This window comes from Peromyscus maniculatus, chromosome 12, assembly GCF_049852395.1.
Source record: "Peromyscus maniculatus bairdii isolate BWxNUB_F1_BW_parent chromosome 12, HU_Pman_BW_mat_3.1, whole genome shotgun sequence".
Taxonomy (NCBI): Eukaryota; Metazoa; Chordata; class Mammalia; order Rodentia; family Cricetidae; genus Peromyscus; species Peromyscus maniculatus.
Genome location: NC_134863.1, coordinates 33008201 through 33026714, shown reverse-complemented (window position 1 = coordinate 33026714; position 18514 = coordinate 33008201). Strand labels below are relative to the sequence as shown.

The following is an 18514-nucleotide window of genomic DNA, read 5'->3' as shown; positions in this document are numbered from 1 at the left end:
AGTTCCAGGCAACTTACCCAGTGTGCTCTCTAGCTTGGCTGAAAGTTGCAGGTTAAATATGAAAACTTCCTCCATGCATTAAGACATAACAGGTCAATAATCTTCAGAGAACAGTCGTGTCTTAGTTATACAAGTACCAAGTAGAAAAACAAAGTGATTTAAACCTTCACTATGTATTTGCTATTTAGTTTCCAGCTTTGGAAATAAATAGCTGAACTGCTTTTCAGCATTTATGTAGCAGTTGGAGACCACTGTCCCATACTATACTCTCTGCTGTATTTTATTTTATTATTACTATTATTATTCAGAGTGTTTAAGTGACTTAGCTTAATATTTTTTCATCACACTGTTCACAGCTGGATCAATGCACTCTGCCCTGATTTTCACAAGAGCATTTCCATTGCTAAACCACGCTACCTTCTCTCCATGGCCTCTACAACTGCTTTCCAGCTTGTGATCACCACCCCAGCCCCACCAGGTTCTCATCATTTTAAGCTTATCACAGCTCATTAGTTAGTCTTGTTTCTTCATTCTATCCTGTTGGCTTATCTGTCCTTAGATGCTTTCTCATTCCTGATTTTTTTTTTAATCCTCATTCTTCCCACTATCGTCCCTACTAGTGTTTTAAAGTCTACAGCAGGATTTATGGACTCCCCTAAGAATGAGCTGAACAGTGAAGTAGATACCAATAGAAAAAAAAAAGAAAAAGAAAATTTCAAACTATTGGTTTCCCAAAACAGAAAAGGGCAGGCATCTTAGTGCTTTGTGTTTCTACCTTGGATTTGGATGCTCGAGGTCAAGGCAGTTCAGCAGCTGAGTGGGAGATCTTAGGGACAGATTGCACGGTTGACCCTAGAAGGTCAGGCTGTGGCTTTTTGCACGGTCCTTAACTCTGGACTTAGCTTTTCTGCTGTCTGACTCTGCTGGATATCACAAGAAAAAACTAAATGGGTCCTAACGTTTAACAAGGAAGCTCTTTGAATTGACTGCACCAGAAAAATAAAAGCTGGGATGGAGGGGAAAGTGTTTATATCAAAAGAATTTGCTAGCTCAGATTTTATTTTATTATGAATATTACACAAATCTTCCTGGAACTCAGCACTTTTGACCCCCAATTTTTGAAATAAAAAGTAATCCACATGCCCACTTGCTTCCTTGTGTCCCCACAGAGAGTCCTTGAAGGAGTTAGTGTCTATTTTTTTATACTGTGTGGGGTTAGAGCTCAATCATAGCATGCTTTATTATGAGGCATCTGTAAGAATCCGGTGAAGGAGTCTGCTAAGTATTAACTACCTCCAAAAAGTGGTATGCCGTCAACACCCAACTCCTAAAATAGTAACTTAGAATGTTTTCTGAAGAATCAGGGGAGACCTTCATTATGAAGATTCACTGTAGGATGCTTGGGCAGTTTAAAAAATCTAGTCAGTTACAATTTTATAAGTTAACAATCACTTTAAAAGTAAAAAGTAAAATGAAAAAGTACCCCCTGAACAATGGTGCATAATAGGCCAGCGTAGATGTCTTTGTAATTTTATTCTTTTATCGTCAATGGTCTTGATACCTTAATAATCCTCACATTTCTCTGGATTGATCAACAGAACTTTCCTTTAATGGGGAAACAAGCCACTCACCTGGAATGAGTGAGTAAGCACTCAACATTTCAAAGATTCAAGTCCCTTGTCTAAGGATCAGTGGACCCAGGCCGATGGGAGTTAGGGGAGATGGGGATGGGATATGGAAGACGAAGAAGGGCTTTTCACTGTGAAGGGAAAGAACAGTGATGGGCTAGAAGAAAGGCTTCATGACGTGAGGAGGAAGATATCAGATGTTTCTTCACCTCCACATCACAAGCTGGAGCTCCTGACATACATTTTTGTCTCTATAGATAAATAGCGTGTGGGTCTAGAAACTGGCCTCTGGAAATGTCTGGCTCAAACTGATATCTCAAACTCTGCTTGTATACCCCTTTGTTTCTCTAATTTCATCATTGCCGTGCAGCAGGGAACCATGAGAACATAGTGGGGTTACCCTGATGGTTAAATGTCAAGCATGTGAAGCAGTCACTTTACATAAGCTTCACTTGGGAAGAATTAATAACACAGAAACCATTGCCCTTATTTGCTCTCCCTGTCTGTTCTGAGAATGGAAACCTAAGAGAAGCACAGGGACAAGGTACAGCCATCATCATCTTAGGGGTAGATCTCAGTTACCAGTGTAAGAACATTGAGACGGTTATGTTCCATATACAGACTATGAAACTTCTCACAGCATCAAAAGACATTCAAATCTTCACTGATGGCATGAACACTGCTCTGTCTGAATGGACCAAGGAGCTGAATCCTAGCCCATGCCCACTGTACCACTGTATTCACACATTTAGAAAAATGTCCACTTAGTTCAGGCATGAAGAAAAATACCTAAAAGGTATTATCCAAATAGGTACACTAAAGTTGTCTTTGGCAGGATACTAGAATGTGCGAAGAATGAGAACAAATGAAAGAGAAATGTTTCCACTGGCTTACATAGAAAGTATTATAAATACAACGTATTCTTGCACTGTCATTCAGTTATTTTGACCCCTCTGGGGAGGTGAATGGAGAGTGGAGACGTGTTCGTATATCCGTTGTCGAGGACGAGGGACGACAAATTGACCCTGCAAAAGTCAGCATGTCACTGCGGTGGACGGGGCAGGAAATGTGCTGACCCACCATCAAGGATGAATAATCATGAACTCGGGGACTCTGGCTCTAGGTCTCTACCTGCTGCTGCCTCTGGCTCGCAGCAGCTCACCAGCTGCTGTATCTGCTCTGGCCTAGCTTGGTCAGCAGAGCACCCCGCTGCCCACACAATGCTTCTGTCAGAGCCTCTGGCTACAGAGACCCCTCCTGACACTGGTGGGTGGAGAAGGAATAGCCAACACCTTACAGAGGCCCTTCCTTCCCTTCCCCTTTAATCTTGTTGACTTTGAATTGAAGAATGGGCAATCTACTTACCCACCCTCCTTATTCCTTTCCTTTCTTTCCTTCTCCTTTATTCACTCACTCCTTCCTTCTTACTTTGCCTTCTTCCTCCCCTTTTCTTTCTTCTTTTGCTTATTTTTAGGCCCGTGCAACCTGGGCCACAATAAAGCTCCATCTTCAAGGTTCTAGCTATGCAGGTTGCAATGACATGCTTCCTGAACCTAACAGATAGAGTCAGGCTGGGCAGGAAGGCACGTAGTTCTTATTACGAAAGACATACAACTCCCCCACTTGAAGTTCATAACTGGGCTTAGGTCTAAGACACAGAGTTGTTGATTGCCTAGTTTTCTACAACATCAATAGCTCCTTTCACTTCAAAGCCTAATGACCTTTCATTGGTCTTTAGTAAGTACACAACCTCTCAACTTTATCATTGTGGCAGGGGGCGGGGGGGGGGGCAATCCAAAACCAAGGTGAAGGCATATACTGTAAATACATGTTGCTAAATGCAAAACTGGTACTTATTCCTGATACTGTGTAGAGGGCAGTATGGGACCACTGGGAAGATGGCCACCACTGCTTATAGCACGGTGTACTTCATAATTGAGGATGAAGTCCCCCAAATCATGAAAGTCTTTATGATATGAAATATTTGATCAATCCCCTGATCCTCAGTTTAAAAACTGATACTCTCTAAGATTCTTGATATTTCTTAATTTTTCCATGTTAAGTCCTTTTAGGGATCATTGGGATGTGGCATTTCCCTTTCACTAGTTCTGCATGTATCTCCACTATCTCTGACTCACTCCTTGCTCTGCCTCTCTGCTGTGAGTATTCTCTCCTCAATGTTTCCTTCCTGGACTTAGGGCAATGTTTTATTTGTTACTTGAAGTGTATAGGCAGCGTGCTTTTCTTACTGTTCGTGGGATGGGAAGGAACTATATCTTAATGTGTGTGTAATTGTTCATTTTTTCTAAATAATCTTGTTGTTAATTTTCTACTTTTTGATCTCCAGACTTTTTTGTTAAGGGTATGATATTCTTCTACTTGGGCAGGTCCCCTTAAATTTGTCAGAATCTTAGATTTATCATTGCAGCTGGGGTTTGCCTATACCTTTGGATTTCCTTATATCAGGGAGGAATGAGGTAACTACATTTTGTAACTCACAGCTTCCTAAGTGTCTGGTGGGTATTGATGTCTCCAATTGGAGCAACGAATATTTTCATTTAGTCTTTAGAGACAAGCAAACAGGGTATGAGTTTTTACCTTCACCCTGATGTATCATTTGATCTGTATCTCATCAAACTACCACAGACTAAAGCCAGGGGGAGTTAGTTAAGAACAAGAGAGTTAGGGTCACGTTTAGGGTAGTTTGTGCTTGTTGTTTTTCAAAAGTGGTGTGAGATCTTCAGCAGTTTTCAAAAAGCTTTAATGCTATCTTTCAAGAGAACTCTAACTTAAATTGATTTTTCTTCCCAGAATCTTTTTTTTCTTCTTGAAGGCTCATCTAAATTGAATACAACAAGATGAAGACATCTTTCCTAGCTATAGTATTTTTTTTTCCAATTGAGCACATATAGAGGGGGGAAAGCTTTTAGTTGTTTGTTATTTTAAAGTAAAAATACAACTTTTAGAGTGTTTTCTATTTAACATAAGTGAATTTTGTGGCTAAGAAGGCTAACCATTTACCTTACTTCTTTTGATAAATGAAGAGTCTGTGTTCCATATATTATCATCTTTCTATGATCCCCTTCAGCAAACTCTGCCTCTCAGAAACATTTGAATCTGGAGTTATGGCTACCTGGCCGACAAGGCCGTGGAGTTAGAGACCTGACTGAACATGCTGCCAGTGATCAAGACTCCACAGTAGGAGTCTCTTAACATCTTCACCTTTGAAAAAACGCATTCTTTCTCAGCCATCTTTAGGTTCTTCCCTGCTCTTCAGAAATATGCCCTTTCCCATTCTTCTACCTCTGCAGCCAATGGTGTACCAGAAAAATAAAGTCCTTGCTGTCATAGGGAATCCATCCGGCAGCCTCCTATCCTTCAGGTTTTATATTGCACTTTAATCATTCATTCTATCCTTCTGTGCTAGTAAAATCATTTTACTTTTTCCAGCCTCTCCTTTTCCTAGGACTTCATCCACTCTCACGGAGCATTTCTTTTCCCAGTAACTCTTTTACTGGCATATTCTAACAGACATCCATTTCCTGGCCCTTAAATCATCTCAGCTTCTTAAAAGAGGCCACCACAAAAGAAATATATGTCCTTTGAACATCCTGAAGAGTCAACAACCAGGAAAAAAATGAAACTAAGAAACACAGATGGAAAACTGGGCAGTTTTCCAAAGTAAGAGAGTACAGAGAAGAGTTCTCCCCTTTGTAAATCTTGTTGTTCACAGAGACCGAGAGCATCCGGTCTGGTTTCAGTCGGAATATTCTTATTTTTGGCTAGGTTTACTTTTAAGGAATGAGGGATGGGTTTCAAGTCAATGTGAGGGAGCCCTGTAACTTACACCAAGTTGGGCTCTGTTTTGGCATACTTACTGAAAAGAACTAGGCTGGCATTGGTGACGCCCAGCTTGTTGGCAGCCACGCAGGTATAGTTGCCATAGTGCTCCTCAGTGACATTGGTCACCGTCAGGGAGGACTGGCCCTCCGTGCTTTTAATCTCAAGGCCATTTGCACTGTTTATCCTAAGAGTAACAGATAGAAGAGTTAAAAGGGATAGGGATGAAGGGCGTAGCTTAGTGGTTCTTCTTCTTTACTCTGGAGTTTTTATAAAAGAGGAGAGGCAGTAGAAGCCTGTTATCTTTCCTCAGTTACTTATTATAATCACATAATTTCTATTATCAGAACTGATATCCATCCATAGAGAAGACATAGCAATGGCTGAGTTCCATTAAAATTAAGTTTCTGCTACATTCAAGAAAGATATATAGGGGGAAATTATCAACTGGGCCATATTTCTCACTATTTAAATTTATCTGAGTGCTTTGGGGTTTAGCCTAAGGGCTATAATCCCCAAGTGATGTAATAAAGGAGATGTTGAAAAGGAATTATTTTCAACAAATAATTATTGTGAGCAAAAAATTGCAGATGACTGAGGTCTTGCCATTAGGCTCTGGGAGGCTTTGAGATCATGATTTGGAACTTGGGGCACAGAGGGTTTGGTACATACCTGGTGTCATCTCGGTACCACTCAAAGTCAGGTGCAGGCACTGCCGAGGCCTCACATTTGAGGGAAGCTTGTCGTCCTGTGGTGGCTTCATTGCTCTTGGACTCCGTGATAGTGGGCGGATCTGTGGTAAGGGCAGATAGAGAGGTTTATTACGGGAGAGGCAGAGGATGCTCCAGGGACAGAGGGCTGCAGTGGGAGAATCTTTAGGAAGAATGGGTATACAGGTTGACTCGAGAGCTGGAGGAGGCTCTGGAATTGCTACCCTGGGTAGAGTTCGAAGAGGTATCTGGTTGGAGAAAGACAGGAAAGCAATTATATGAAAGCATCGTTGACATGCCTCATGATCAATTAAATGGGACTCATCACCAGCAAGCTAAAGGAAAGTGATAAATGACTGATGGAAAGGAGTGTCAGCTTATAAAATGAAACACTTTATATAATAGCATTTTATAGGAATGAAACCTCCTCCTCAATCATTCCAATTGCTGTTTATATTATTTGTGATTTTTTTCAGGAAGTGGTGAAATCAAAGGTTATGTTTTTAAGATTTATTTTTTAATTATGTGTATATATATATACATGCATGTCTGTGTGTGGGTATGTATATATGAATTGTGTGCTGGAACTGATAGAGGGTACTGGATATTCTGAAGTGGAGTTATAGGTAGCTGTGAGCCATCTGACATGGATGCTTGGAAACTGAGCCCAGGGCCTCTCCAAGAGCAGTGCATTTACTTAGTCACTGGGAAAATATATCATTTGGCCATTCCCTTTTTCTCATTGCTATTATTACAATAGGTAGAGATGGCTTTGAGGAGTCTGATGAAGATAAGAAGGTTAAACCACTCTCATTCAAATACTTTGCCATATGTTTTTAAAGCACCCCAGAAACTAAAAACCAAGAAAGCCACCCTGGGTCATTTTTTGATCTTTGTCCCTATGTGTTCCCATCTGTTACTATGTATGACCCAAGCAAACTTGGCTTTTATATATGAGCTGCAATATGATGTGCCTCGTAGGGCACAGAAGACCTGCTTGCCGTCAGTCCTTCACTCACTGGCCGTTAGATATGGATTTGTATTTTTCCTTTTTTTTTTTGCCTTTGACTAGGACTAATAAAACTATAATTGACTTGAGATGAAGTAAAAAACAAAAACAAAAAACTTATCTGATAGTCTAATTTGCCATGGTTCTCTAAAGAGTCCTACTAAGCTGAGACAAGACAAGATGGGAGGTATGACCTCCTGGGTCCAGTGATGTGTTTTGTCTGTGTAAATCTTGAGAAAAAAAATTTTTCCAGGTCAGGGAGGTTAGCTCAGCCAGTAAAGCTCCCTCAGTCGGTAGAGCATGAGACTCTTAATCTCAGGGTCGTGGGTTCAAGCCCCACGTTGGGCGCCTGATGTTGATATATCCAACAGTCTTATTAAATAAGAAACACAGAAACAATGTAAAAGAGAAAGCCGATAGCACACACCTATATTCTGTTTTACTGATACCCCTAGACAAATGTCAGCCAATCAGGGTGCTGAACCGTGGAAATCTCTTCACCCCAACCTCTGCTATGATTAAAAACTCTACCCCGCCTGGGCGCAAGGCTCTCTGCTCTCACGGCTGCATTGGACAGACAGAGAGACCAAGCTAAGACCTTGAAAATAAAGGTTCTTTGCTTCTACATAAAAAAAAAAAAAAAAAAAAAAGAGAAAGCCGAGAGGTCAGAGCTCAGAGCTAAAATCTCACCCTTCCTCCTGCGCAGTGTCCCAGCTTCCCAAAAGAGAGCTATATCCTGTCTGTACGTCTTTTTTATAGTATTATTGTTCTGCCTTCTCATTGGTTGTAAACCTAAACATGTGACTGCCTCGTCACTGTCTGAATGTACAGCCCCCCAGGTCTTAAAGGTGTATGTCTCCAATGCTGGCTGTATCCCTGAACACACAGAGATGTAGGGGATTAAAGGCGTGTGCCACCACCGCCACACTCTGTCTATGGCTCTAATAGCTCTGACCCCTGGGCAACTTTATTTATTAACATACAATCAAAATCACATTTCAGTACAATTAGAATACCACCACATTACCCTTTAAACATGAGCACCTGAGTTTGATTCCAAGCGCCTGGGTAAAAATGCACACCTAACATGAGCTCATGTTCCAGCCCCACTGATGAGTTCCAGGCCTATTAGAGGAATCTGATGACATGCTAGAGATGACATTTGAAGTTGTCCTTAGGCCCCCATGTACATATGTACCTGCACGTGTGCACACACACACACATACACACACACACACACACACACATACACACTACACATACACACATATACATACACACACATATACACAAACACATACATACACACACATACACACATATACACACACACATACACACACATATGTGCACCCCAGAGATAAGAGAAGGAGAGACACAGAGACAGAAACAGAGAGAGACATACAAAAAGAGAATTTTTCAAGCCAAAATTTCTTCTCCGGGAAATGGTTACTTAGCTGTGTGCATGGATAAAAACGAGCCCAATCACCAATCAATCTGCTTGGCTTTGGTGGAGGAAAATATTAATTAATAAAATAAACTTTGTCCTACACGACCCATTTGAATATCTGGGCTATATTAGTTCTGATTTTCTTGTACAGTTTTGGGAATCTTTTTAAAAGTTCTCTGTCTACAGAAACGCTGAGCGTGAGTTAGAATCATGTACCAAAACATCAGGCCAGAGAGCAGTTTCCTCCCACCTCATTTTACCTTCCGTTTGGATTTGTTTTTTGTTTGGAGCTTTCAGAGAAAGGAGTAAGGAAACATTTGGATAATGCTGTCAAACCGTATGTAAACAACAGTCCAGGGCATTGTTGGTGGCGGTGCTGTTTTGTCTTAGATTTAGCTACTCAGGCTGCTCTTCCAGAGTTCCTGATTTCAATTCCCAGCATCCACCTGGAGGCTCACAGCCATCTGTCATGAGATCTGGTGCCCTCTTCTGGTCTGCAGGTATACACGCAGGCAGAATACCACATACATAATAAATAATAAATCTTAAAAAAAAAAAAACAAAACAGCTACTCATTTTCTTATAGGCACAAAATGAGAAGATGATATATTAAAAAACTAAACAGAAGAATAACAACAAAAGCCTGAATTGAAAGTAGGGGTCTGCCGGGCGGTGGTGGCACACGCCTTTAATCCCAGCACTCGGGAGGCAGAGGCAGGCGGATATATGTGAGTTCGAGGCCAGCCTGGGCTAACAAGTGAGTTCCAGGAAAGGCGCAAAGCTACACAGAGAAACCCTGTCTCAAAAAACCAAAAAGAAAAAAAAGAAAGAAAGAAAGAAAGAAAGAAAGAAAGAAAGAAAGAAAGAAAGAAAGAAAGAAAGAAAGAAAGAAAGAAAGAAAGAAAGAAAGAAAGAAGGGGTCCTGGGACATAGTTTTAGTGTGGTTGTGTGGAACTCTCATTACACTCCACCACCCGGGTCATGGATCATCACTTATATACGAAGGGCATTGCTTTTAAAAGGACTTAGCGATTCTCCCAGCCCATTCCTCAAAACTGGACTGTTTTAGCAGTCAGGAGTGAGAAGTCTGAAGCCTGGGTTTTGAGTCTAGTCTTAGCCAGAACTGTGCTTTGTAGAACCATCTAGGTGAGTTTAAGTACTCCAGTCCCTCCTTTGTCTTTTCAAAGAAGGAGACAACTTAAAAGGATCAGCAAGTTTCTATTCAAAAGGCTTTCTATGATTGGCTACATAGGTCATCAAAACCCATCCATTCAAAGGATAATGCATGAATTGGATGTGTTTGTGCTGATGGTAGATCTGATGGTAGAGGGATGGTGCTGTGGGGTATTTGTACACTGTGTGAAGGTGTATTGCTGTGGTTGGTGTAATAAAAAGCTGAATGGCCAATAGGTAGGCAGGAGGTATAGCTGGGACTTCTGAGTAGAGAGAGGAAGTTGGGGGAGGAATCTAAGCAATCAAGGGAGATGCCAGGAGACACAGAGAAGAAAAAGGAGGTTCAAGATGGGAGTGAGGTAATAACATGGGATAGAATGTAGGCTAATATAAATGAGTTAACTTAAGTTATAAGAGCTAGTTGAGGACAGGTCTAAGCCTAACCCTAGGCTGAGCTTTCATAATTAATAAGAAGTCCCCGTGTCATTATTTGGGAGCTGGCTGGCAGGACAGAAAAAGATTCATTACAGGGTGGAATATAAAATAGAGGAGGTTATAAGCTTAGATTTAAATTTGATACACTTTAGCTCAAATTGAGGCTCGGCCCCACAGTGCTCTTCCTTATCAGAGAGTTTAATGCTTTGTCCAGAGTCACACCACTTCAATTTCCTCATCAATAAGGCACCGAACTAGCAGCAGGGGAGGTCCATTTGGGAGCTGATGAAGGGATTTAGAAATATTCTGCACTGAGTTTATGACAAAAGTATGTGAAGAAGAGAAGAGATTTGAAATATACAGGGCCCCAGAAATGATCACCTAGGAAGGGGCTAGATGTAAAGAACAAGGAAGGAAGGGATAAAAGGAAACACCCAGGGTTTTTGTTTGTTTGTTTGGGATAAAGAGATGTCATCCATCCATCAAAATAAGGTACACAAATACTGGTAGAAGATGGCTCAGTGAGTTGAGTTTGATAAAAATGGACGAGGATCTGAGATCAGACAGACCCATTTGAAAAGTTGAGCATGTTGGTGCATGTCTGGAATGCCAGAATTGGGTGGGGGCAGATAGAGAGGTCACTGGCCAGTCATCCCAGCCAATTGGTGGACTCCATGTTCAGTGAGAAATAGTGTCTCAAAAAACAGACAAACAGCCGGGCGGTGGTGGCGCACGCCTTTAATCCCAGCACTCGGGAGGCAGAGGCAGGCGGATCTCTGTGAGTTCAAGGCTGGCCTGGACTACCAAGTGAGTTCCAGGAAAGGCGCAAAGCTACACAGAGAAACCCTGTCTCGAAAAACCAAAAAAAAAAAAAAAAAAAAAAAAAAACAGACAAACAAAACAAAACAGAAAAATAAAAAAAACAAGAACAAAAATAAAACAAAAACCCAAAACTCAATAAGGTACAGAATCATAGAGGAAGACATCTGAAGTTGATCTGTCCCTCACACATATGCACACACGTGTACCTATATACACACATGTGGAGACATGCACACATACGAGCACGTGCATGCACATGCATCACACACACAGAATACATGAATAAATACGGTAGAGATGGCCAACAGTGAAATTACTCAGTACGTTTAATTGTGCATCCTCACTTATTTTCACCATTTTTAAGTTCTTCAGACACCCATGACTTCACAGTTTGTAGCACAATGGTCAACAGATGTTGGTGGGAAAGACAATTTTGATTCTGATTCTGCAGTCTGTTTAATTACTCAATATTGGAAAATGAATCTTAAGACATGTTTGTTTCTATAGCTACATGCACATAATTGACAAATCCTTAGTGAAGACAGAGGCTTCTTTACTCTGCCATTTACACAGCCAAGGAAAAAAAACACACCTTCATTTCCTGTTGCCAGTACCCGCACCAGCACTCACATCAGCACCACCAGCATCCCCAGCACCACCTGCACCAGCACCCGCACCAGCACCAGCACCACCACCACCGCATACTGGACACACTCAGAGCTGTAGTGTTTTAACATGATATTACTGTGGTACATTCCCTCAAATCCCTCTGCCATTGCACCAGGATCACAGGTCCCAGATATCCCAGATGCACAGTTTTGCAGAGCATTCCTCCTTGCTCTGACTGTTTAAGTCCATGTAGTTACTTAATGATCTATTAATTGGTGCCTGTTACTTAGGGGATAATGTTTGTTTGTTGGCTTGTTTTTCTGATTAAAAAAAAATTGGAAACACACTGGTCCTGTTTGTCTCATCTTTTCTCTTTGTCCCTTTTGTTTTTTGCCTGTCTTTGTTTTGGAGACAGTGTCTTACTTTGCTGCTTATACTGTCCTTGGATATGGACTCTTCTGTTTTAAGAGAAGAGCTGGGATCATAGGCCTGTGCCACTATAGCCAGCCAGTCCTCTTTGTCCTGTTGGAATTTAGCTTTTGGCCAGGGAGCTGGGGGCTTCTGTCTCTCAAAGCTGGATCTGGAATCTCTCCTTCCTGTTTCCATATAGGCAGACAACCCAGCCCAGGGCACTGGTGTGTGTGTGTGTGTGTGTGTGTGTGTGTGTGTGTGTGTGTGTGTGCATGTGTCTAGTTGAATATGCTAAGATACTACTTCTATTTTTGACCTCTAATATGCAAGCATTTGCATCTTTCATATTCATCCTTATTTCTGAATTTGTTTGGCACAGGAGCAGGTAAGCAACAAACTGTTCATTCACCCATTAGAGGCCTTAGCAAGGGGGAAAGCAGGCTAGAAACTAGGGTTAAGTGCATTATTCAGAAAAGAGTGAATTGACTCTGGTCAATCACCAAGCCCAAGCAATTGCTTCCTTCTTTTAAAACCCAGCAAGTTCCCTCTTCCAAAGTCAATTCATAGCTACTGATAAGGAGTACAAAAGCTTATTCTCCCTATTATCTCTCAAATGACATCATAGTTCAGGTCTTCTTCCATGGCTCATGGGAATGGACATTTCAAAGTTCATTTGGAATGAATTCTGTGTAGGTGAGACTAAGAAATATTATAATGAATTATATTGTAGCCTGCCTAATATAGTTAAAATAATAGGTGTCCTTGCTCAAAAGATGGTTTAATAAAAATGTGGTTCTTACAAATGCTGCATGGAGAGATTCATTGTCACTCTTTATGTGATGTTGGAGGAGCACACTGTTGTCAAATGACTCCTCCAGTTTTTATTACTTCAAAATTCCAGGTCCTGGAAACAGTAATCAGCGCTTCCGGATTCTTACATCACTGATAACAAGATTCTTTCCATCAGAATGGTAATATAAGGATAACAGTGGCTTAGGTAAAAAAAAAAAAAAAAAAAAAAAAAAAACTCTCATTCATTTAATCTTTCTAATATTGGGGGGGGGTTCATAAAACCATAAACTTTAAATAAAGGGTGTAATTTACAAGTACTATATACCTCTGTGAGCGCTGTTTTAGATGTTAGACACCCTTATTCATCCAAAGGAAGGCCCTAAGAGTTGGGCAGTAGTTAGAAAACAAGAAAGCAGATTTGTAGAGGGTTAGGAACTTGTTCAAATTCATATGACCAGTATTTGCTGAAGTATGGATTCAGATCCAGGTCAACCATTTCTGAACCTCTCTGATCTGCTTTATTTGCTTGAATAAGTTCTTTCATTTTATTTTTAGACTTATGTATTTTATGTGCATGAACAATTTGCTCATATATTATGTTTGTGTATCACTCACATGCCGGGTGCCCTGCGAGGTCAGAAGAGAGCATCAGATCCACTGTAACTGGACTTATAGGTGGCAGTAAGCTTTCCTGGCCCTGTGAGTACTGGGAACCAAAACCAGGTTCTCTGCAAGAACAATAAGTACTCTTAACCACTGAGCCTTCTCTCCAGTCCCAGGAATAGACTCTTACTAAAGAAAAAATATTATTTAAGTGAGCTTGAAAAGTAAATGTTGCAGATTTCTATTTTCAGAGTGCTGAAAAAATGTCATGACATAGGAATATACAACATAGTTGCTTTATTTCTACATTAGGAGTCAGAAGATGTAGGTTTGATTTCCTCCTGTGTCTCCACTGTTATCAAAGACACCTCTTTCCTTAGCCCCTTGCCTATGAATGCAGACGATGACGACTTCCTATACTGTACACAGATGTAAAGCAAATATATAAAATCATATGTAAAGAGCATGTTTAACATGCAAAGTGGTTACATTAATTATCACTATTACACTCTTGTGCGTGGATGGAAAGTTACTGCATTAGATCTAGGAGTCTTAAGTCTGTCATTCACAAGTTCTTTGACTCTGTGTCAGAAAATGCTTATACTCCATGTCTATAAGAGAGAACATGAAACAGGAGAGTTGAGGGGTAGGGAAGTGATGGAGGGTCTGGGAGAGGAGAATAACTATGATTAAGTATATTCCATGAAATTCTTGAAAAGTAAGTGAAAATGCTATTTGGAAAAAGTAAGATTAGCACAGAGCCTGGATATGTGTTGACACGAATAACTAGAGAAGATCTCATTCTACAATTTCCTCATCAGGTCACTTTTGCATCTAAGTACTGCAGTGTATAGTGAAAAAACACATTTAGGTGCTAGAGAGATTGCTCAGTGGTTACATATGCTTGCTGCTCTTCTGGAGAATCCAAGTTTGGCTTTCAATAGCCACCTGGAAACTTATAATTATCTGTAACTCCAGAACCTCGGGATCCCATGCTGTCCTTTGGCCTTTGTAGGTACCCACACACATGTGTATACCCAACAGGTGTCTTCAATCCTGTTTGCCTATCATTCAGTAACTTCCTTACTTCCTTCTGTGCCTATAAAGCAACACATATCATGTATAAGAGCTGTGGAAATATCCATGTCTTATGTCCCCTACTATTTGTCTAGGGTAAGACAGTTAGTTTTACATGTAGAATTGGGTGAAAGGCAGATGAAGAAGAAAGAGAAATTGCAAAAGGTGACAATGTGAGCCACTCAGAAAGAACTATGGGCAGAAGGTGGGGACATTAGCTTATCAATAGGGGAGAGGAAAGAATGAGATCCAACAGCCTGCATTTACTGAACATTTACTATATGACAGATACTATCCTAGGGGCTTGTAAATGCATAATGGAAGCTGCAATAGAGACCATGTACCTAGAACCTGTAAAGAAAAGATAGTGTGTCTCTCTGGTTGATATCTGAAAGAAATCTGTGGCTACATAAGACACAGAAAGTCAAAAGTCTGGTCCACTGCATAAATTCCACCAAGCATATATAATGGCAATGATTTTTGAGCCAATGATTTAGCTTTCTATAGGTGCCAGGACCTCCTACCACTTAGGAAATGGTTTTTGCATGTAAAACGGCTATGTGCAATGATATAGACCTACCACAGAGGCAGGTTATCTAAGAGAAATAAAAAAGGAGAGGCTACAGAATCTGCTGTGAGCTCAACGGGTGAAACTGTTATGTTTCCCCTCCTTACTGTGCTAGCCTTTATGTGTCCTGCAACAAACATCTGCTGGTAACCGAGTAAATGAATCAATGAGTGGCAATGGGAAAGTTATCAGTGCTAAGATGGCTTTTTTTAGTGGTATCCAGGGTATGTTCATTATGATAATCTCTCCCACCAGTAGTTTTCTTAGCCATCCTGATTGCCTGACCTAATCCTGAAGCCTCTGGTTTGGAACGGAAGAGACCTCAGGTTAAAGAAAAGAAGGAAGGTTCAGATGAAGTGACAAAACGCTCCTGGATATTTCTCTATCGAAATATCCAGAAGATATAAACACAATTCTTCAATTCAATCCCTGAAACCTCATCTATTTACACAATGCAACTATGTTTGGGTACCATGGCTTATTTGAACAGGATTTCTGGTGTGATGACTGATTTCATATAAATGTACTTTATGAAGTTTGGATGAAAAAGGTGATCACAGAGGAATTTGAAATTAGAATTCCCCCCCCCCCCGATTTGTAGCCAGCATCATTTATTTCTGGAGTTTGGAAAAATATTATGAGGGAGTTTTATTTTGAGTTTTCTATCTATACCGTCAGTTAACATTTGCTGGATAGTTTTACAGGGCCAGGCACATTCTTGTTCCTTTTGGTTGGAGCACATTGGATGTTTAATTGAACTCAACGTGTCCATGTAATCTGTTCCAAGTTACTTTTTGAGAATCTGTAGGCTCTGTCCATATCCAGTGATTCACTCATCACTGGTAAAAGTTCATATTTTCATAAAATTTTTCTTGAAAATGATCAGTATTTTTCCCATTCTAAATTACACTTTGGGGACAGTGAAGAGGGAGCAATGTCAGACTAATTGCTTCAATAATAACAGGGCCCAGGCGGCTGGCTTTGATCTTGGAAACCATCTACAATCCAGACCACTTTGATGTTTCATACAATGGAAGCATAAATATTTTCTATTTACTACATGATTGGACTTTCAGAAACCTAATTAAGTTGAAGGTCAATTAAGAGAAAATGCAATCTTGACTCCAAAAGTCAGAGAAGAGGTGGCAGATGATAGCATGGCTATGTGTGCATAAAAGAAGTTAACTAACCTAATTATAAACTTATATAAACACCCAGAGAAATTGCCTTTCATGTGAAAAAAGGACCTTAAGCATTTTATAACATTGAGATCATTAATGTGTCTTTGAAACACACCCAGTACTGCAAAAGAATAGTAATACTGGCATTTCAAAACTCTATTACTAAAAAATTGGAGACAGCCAGGGATAAAAGCACTTCACAGCTCATCAAATGCAGCCCCTTGCTCTTCAAAATGAGACCATAAATGTGTAGTTCAGTGCTGTGTCTAGTGGTTTCCCCTAGGTACACTTCGAAGTCTTCACTGCCCATTTCAGAAAGCTGAAAGGCTGGCTGGACTGGGCCCAGGGGACCAGGGCATTCCAGCACAGGCTGAACCACCTTCAGCAAGATTTCTGAACTCTCTAAAGCTCAGTTCCAAATATCCACAGCAAGACTATAGATGCTTATCTCCTTGGATTACCCTGAGATTAAATAACATGCTTAAATCCCTAAACGGAAGCTGTGTGAAGCATTAGAGATAATTGGAATGCCTCCTCCTCCTCCTCTTCTTCCTTGGAAAGTTTGGGCTTTAGAATCAAACAGACCTGAGGCTGAATACCTTTTCTGTCTGTGTTGCTTTGGGTAGGTGATTTCCTGAACTCTGGCTTCACTTTCTTTTTTTCCTTTTTCTTCCTGGGTTTTCAAGGCAGGGTTTCTCTGTATCCTTGGCTTTCCTAGAACTTGCTCTGTGGACCAGGTTGGCCTCAAACTCAGAGATCCACCTGCCTCTGCCTCCTGAGTGCTGGGATTAAAGGTGAGCACCACCACCACCCGGCCTGAGGCTTCGGTTTCTTAAGCTTTAAACTGGAGTTGATTCTGTGTACTTTGTCAGAGTCGTTAGAAGACTAGAGAGCATTTATACTGGCTCTGGCACAGAGGTAACAGCATGAAAGACTTAACATGAAAAAATATAATTCATTGTGGCTTAAAATACACTTCAGAAGTGGGATAAAGAACTTATGTATGCATGCATTGGTGCATGCGTGTGTGTGTGTGTGTGTGTGTGTGTGTGTGTGTGTGTGTGTTTTGTGCATAGATGGATATATGTGTGTATAAGGGTATGAATGTGGTGATACACATACACATATTCACATACACAGACAATCGATAGATACAGATATATAGATAGAAAAATAGAGAGAGAAAGGAAGGCATGTCAAGATATCTCTGTCCTGTCATTAGCCACAATTATGTGGTGTAGAAACTTGAATTTGAATGCTATAGAAGGACACTGCTAATTGAGTAAGATAAACAAAGTTTCAATTCCTTTGCTGGGTGACACACATCTTATAGATCCCCTTACTCCCTCCTTCCACTTTGAACTACATCTAAGGAGCCTTTCATCTGACAAGTTCAAAGTACGCCCACTTACCTATGCATCTTAGTGAAATCTTCATTTCTAATGCCCAGGCTTTAGGAGAAATAGATAACCAAAATTAACTTATCAGGCATCCCTTTTAGCCATCAGGGACACACAGTATCTGACCAAATGAGCTTGAATTTGTTCCCAAGGCCAATTAGTTAAATAGCAGAGGATAAAATATAATCTCAAGGCTATTCTCTTCTGACAAACAATGCATGAAGATAAAAATTCCAGCTAAAGTAGATAGGGAGTGCTGCCTTTCCCAAAGTAATATGACCTTGGTGTCCACAGGCTCTACAACAGTGACTACCAAAAATTCAAGTGGTGCCTGATCACGTTTTCTTAATTTCACAGTCTGAATAAAAGACAGACTATTGTGAAATGTATCAGCGGTTATATTTAGAATCAGAAAAGTTGATTTATCAAATTCAAAGGCCAAGTCTTGCCCTTGGAAGTGTCCGGTGTATAAATGTGCATCCCTGACCAGAAGAACACCTGCTTGAAATGCTATGAGCTTTCGATAATGGAATCTGTGCATCTCCCTGGAAGTGGAGGTGTGCCCTGGGCCTGGAACACCTGCTGCTTTTGTACTCACAGTTCACAGTGACCTTGACTTGTTTGACATCCGCAGAGGAGACCTCGTTGGCAGCCTTGCACTCATATTTGCCTGACTGCTCCCTAGTGATGCCTAGGATCTCCAGATATTCTTCTTCTCCTTCAAATTCTCTTCCTGAAAAAAAAAAAAAAACAGACAATTAAATGATTTTTTTTATAAATCTAAAATGTGCTACAGATTGCTTCTC

General features: G+C 40.6%; 1 protein-coding gene across 4 annotated transcripts in view; it reads right to left on the bottom strand.

Annotated features, from left to right (window-relative positions):
- Positions 1-18514, bottom strand: part of Lsamp (limbic system associated membrane protein) — a 2127334-nt gene that overhangs the window by 30176 nt on the left and 2078644 nt on the right. For all 4 annotated transcript variants that reach the window (XM_015994637.3, XM_015994639.3, XM_015994638.3 and 1 more), the window contains 3 exons: positions 18307-18441; positions 6141-6261; positions 5507-5655 (listed from right to left, as the gene is read on the bottom strand). In XM_015994637.3, coding sequence (XP_015850123.1) covers positions 5507-5655; positions 6141-6261; positions 18307-18441 — 405 coding nt within the window. The remainder of the gene's footprint in view (positions 1-5506; positions 5656-6140; positions 6262-18306; positions 18442-18514) is intronic.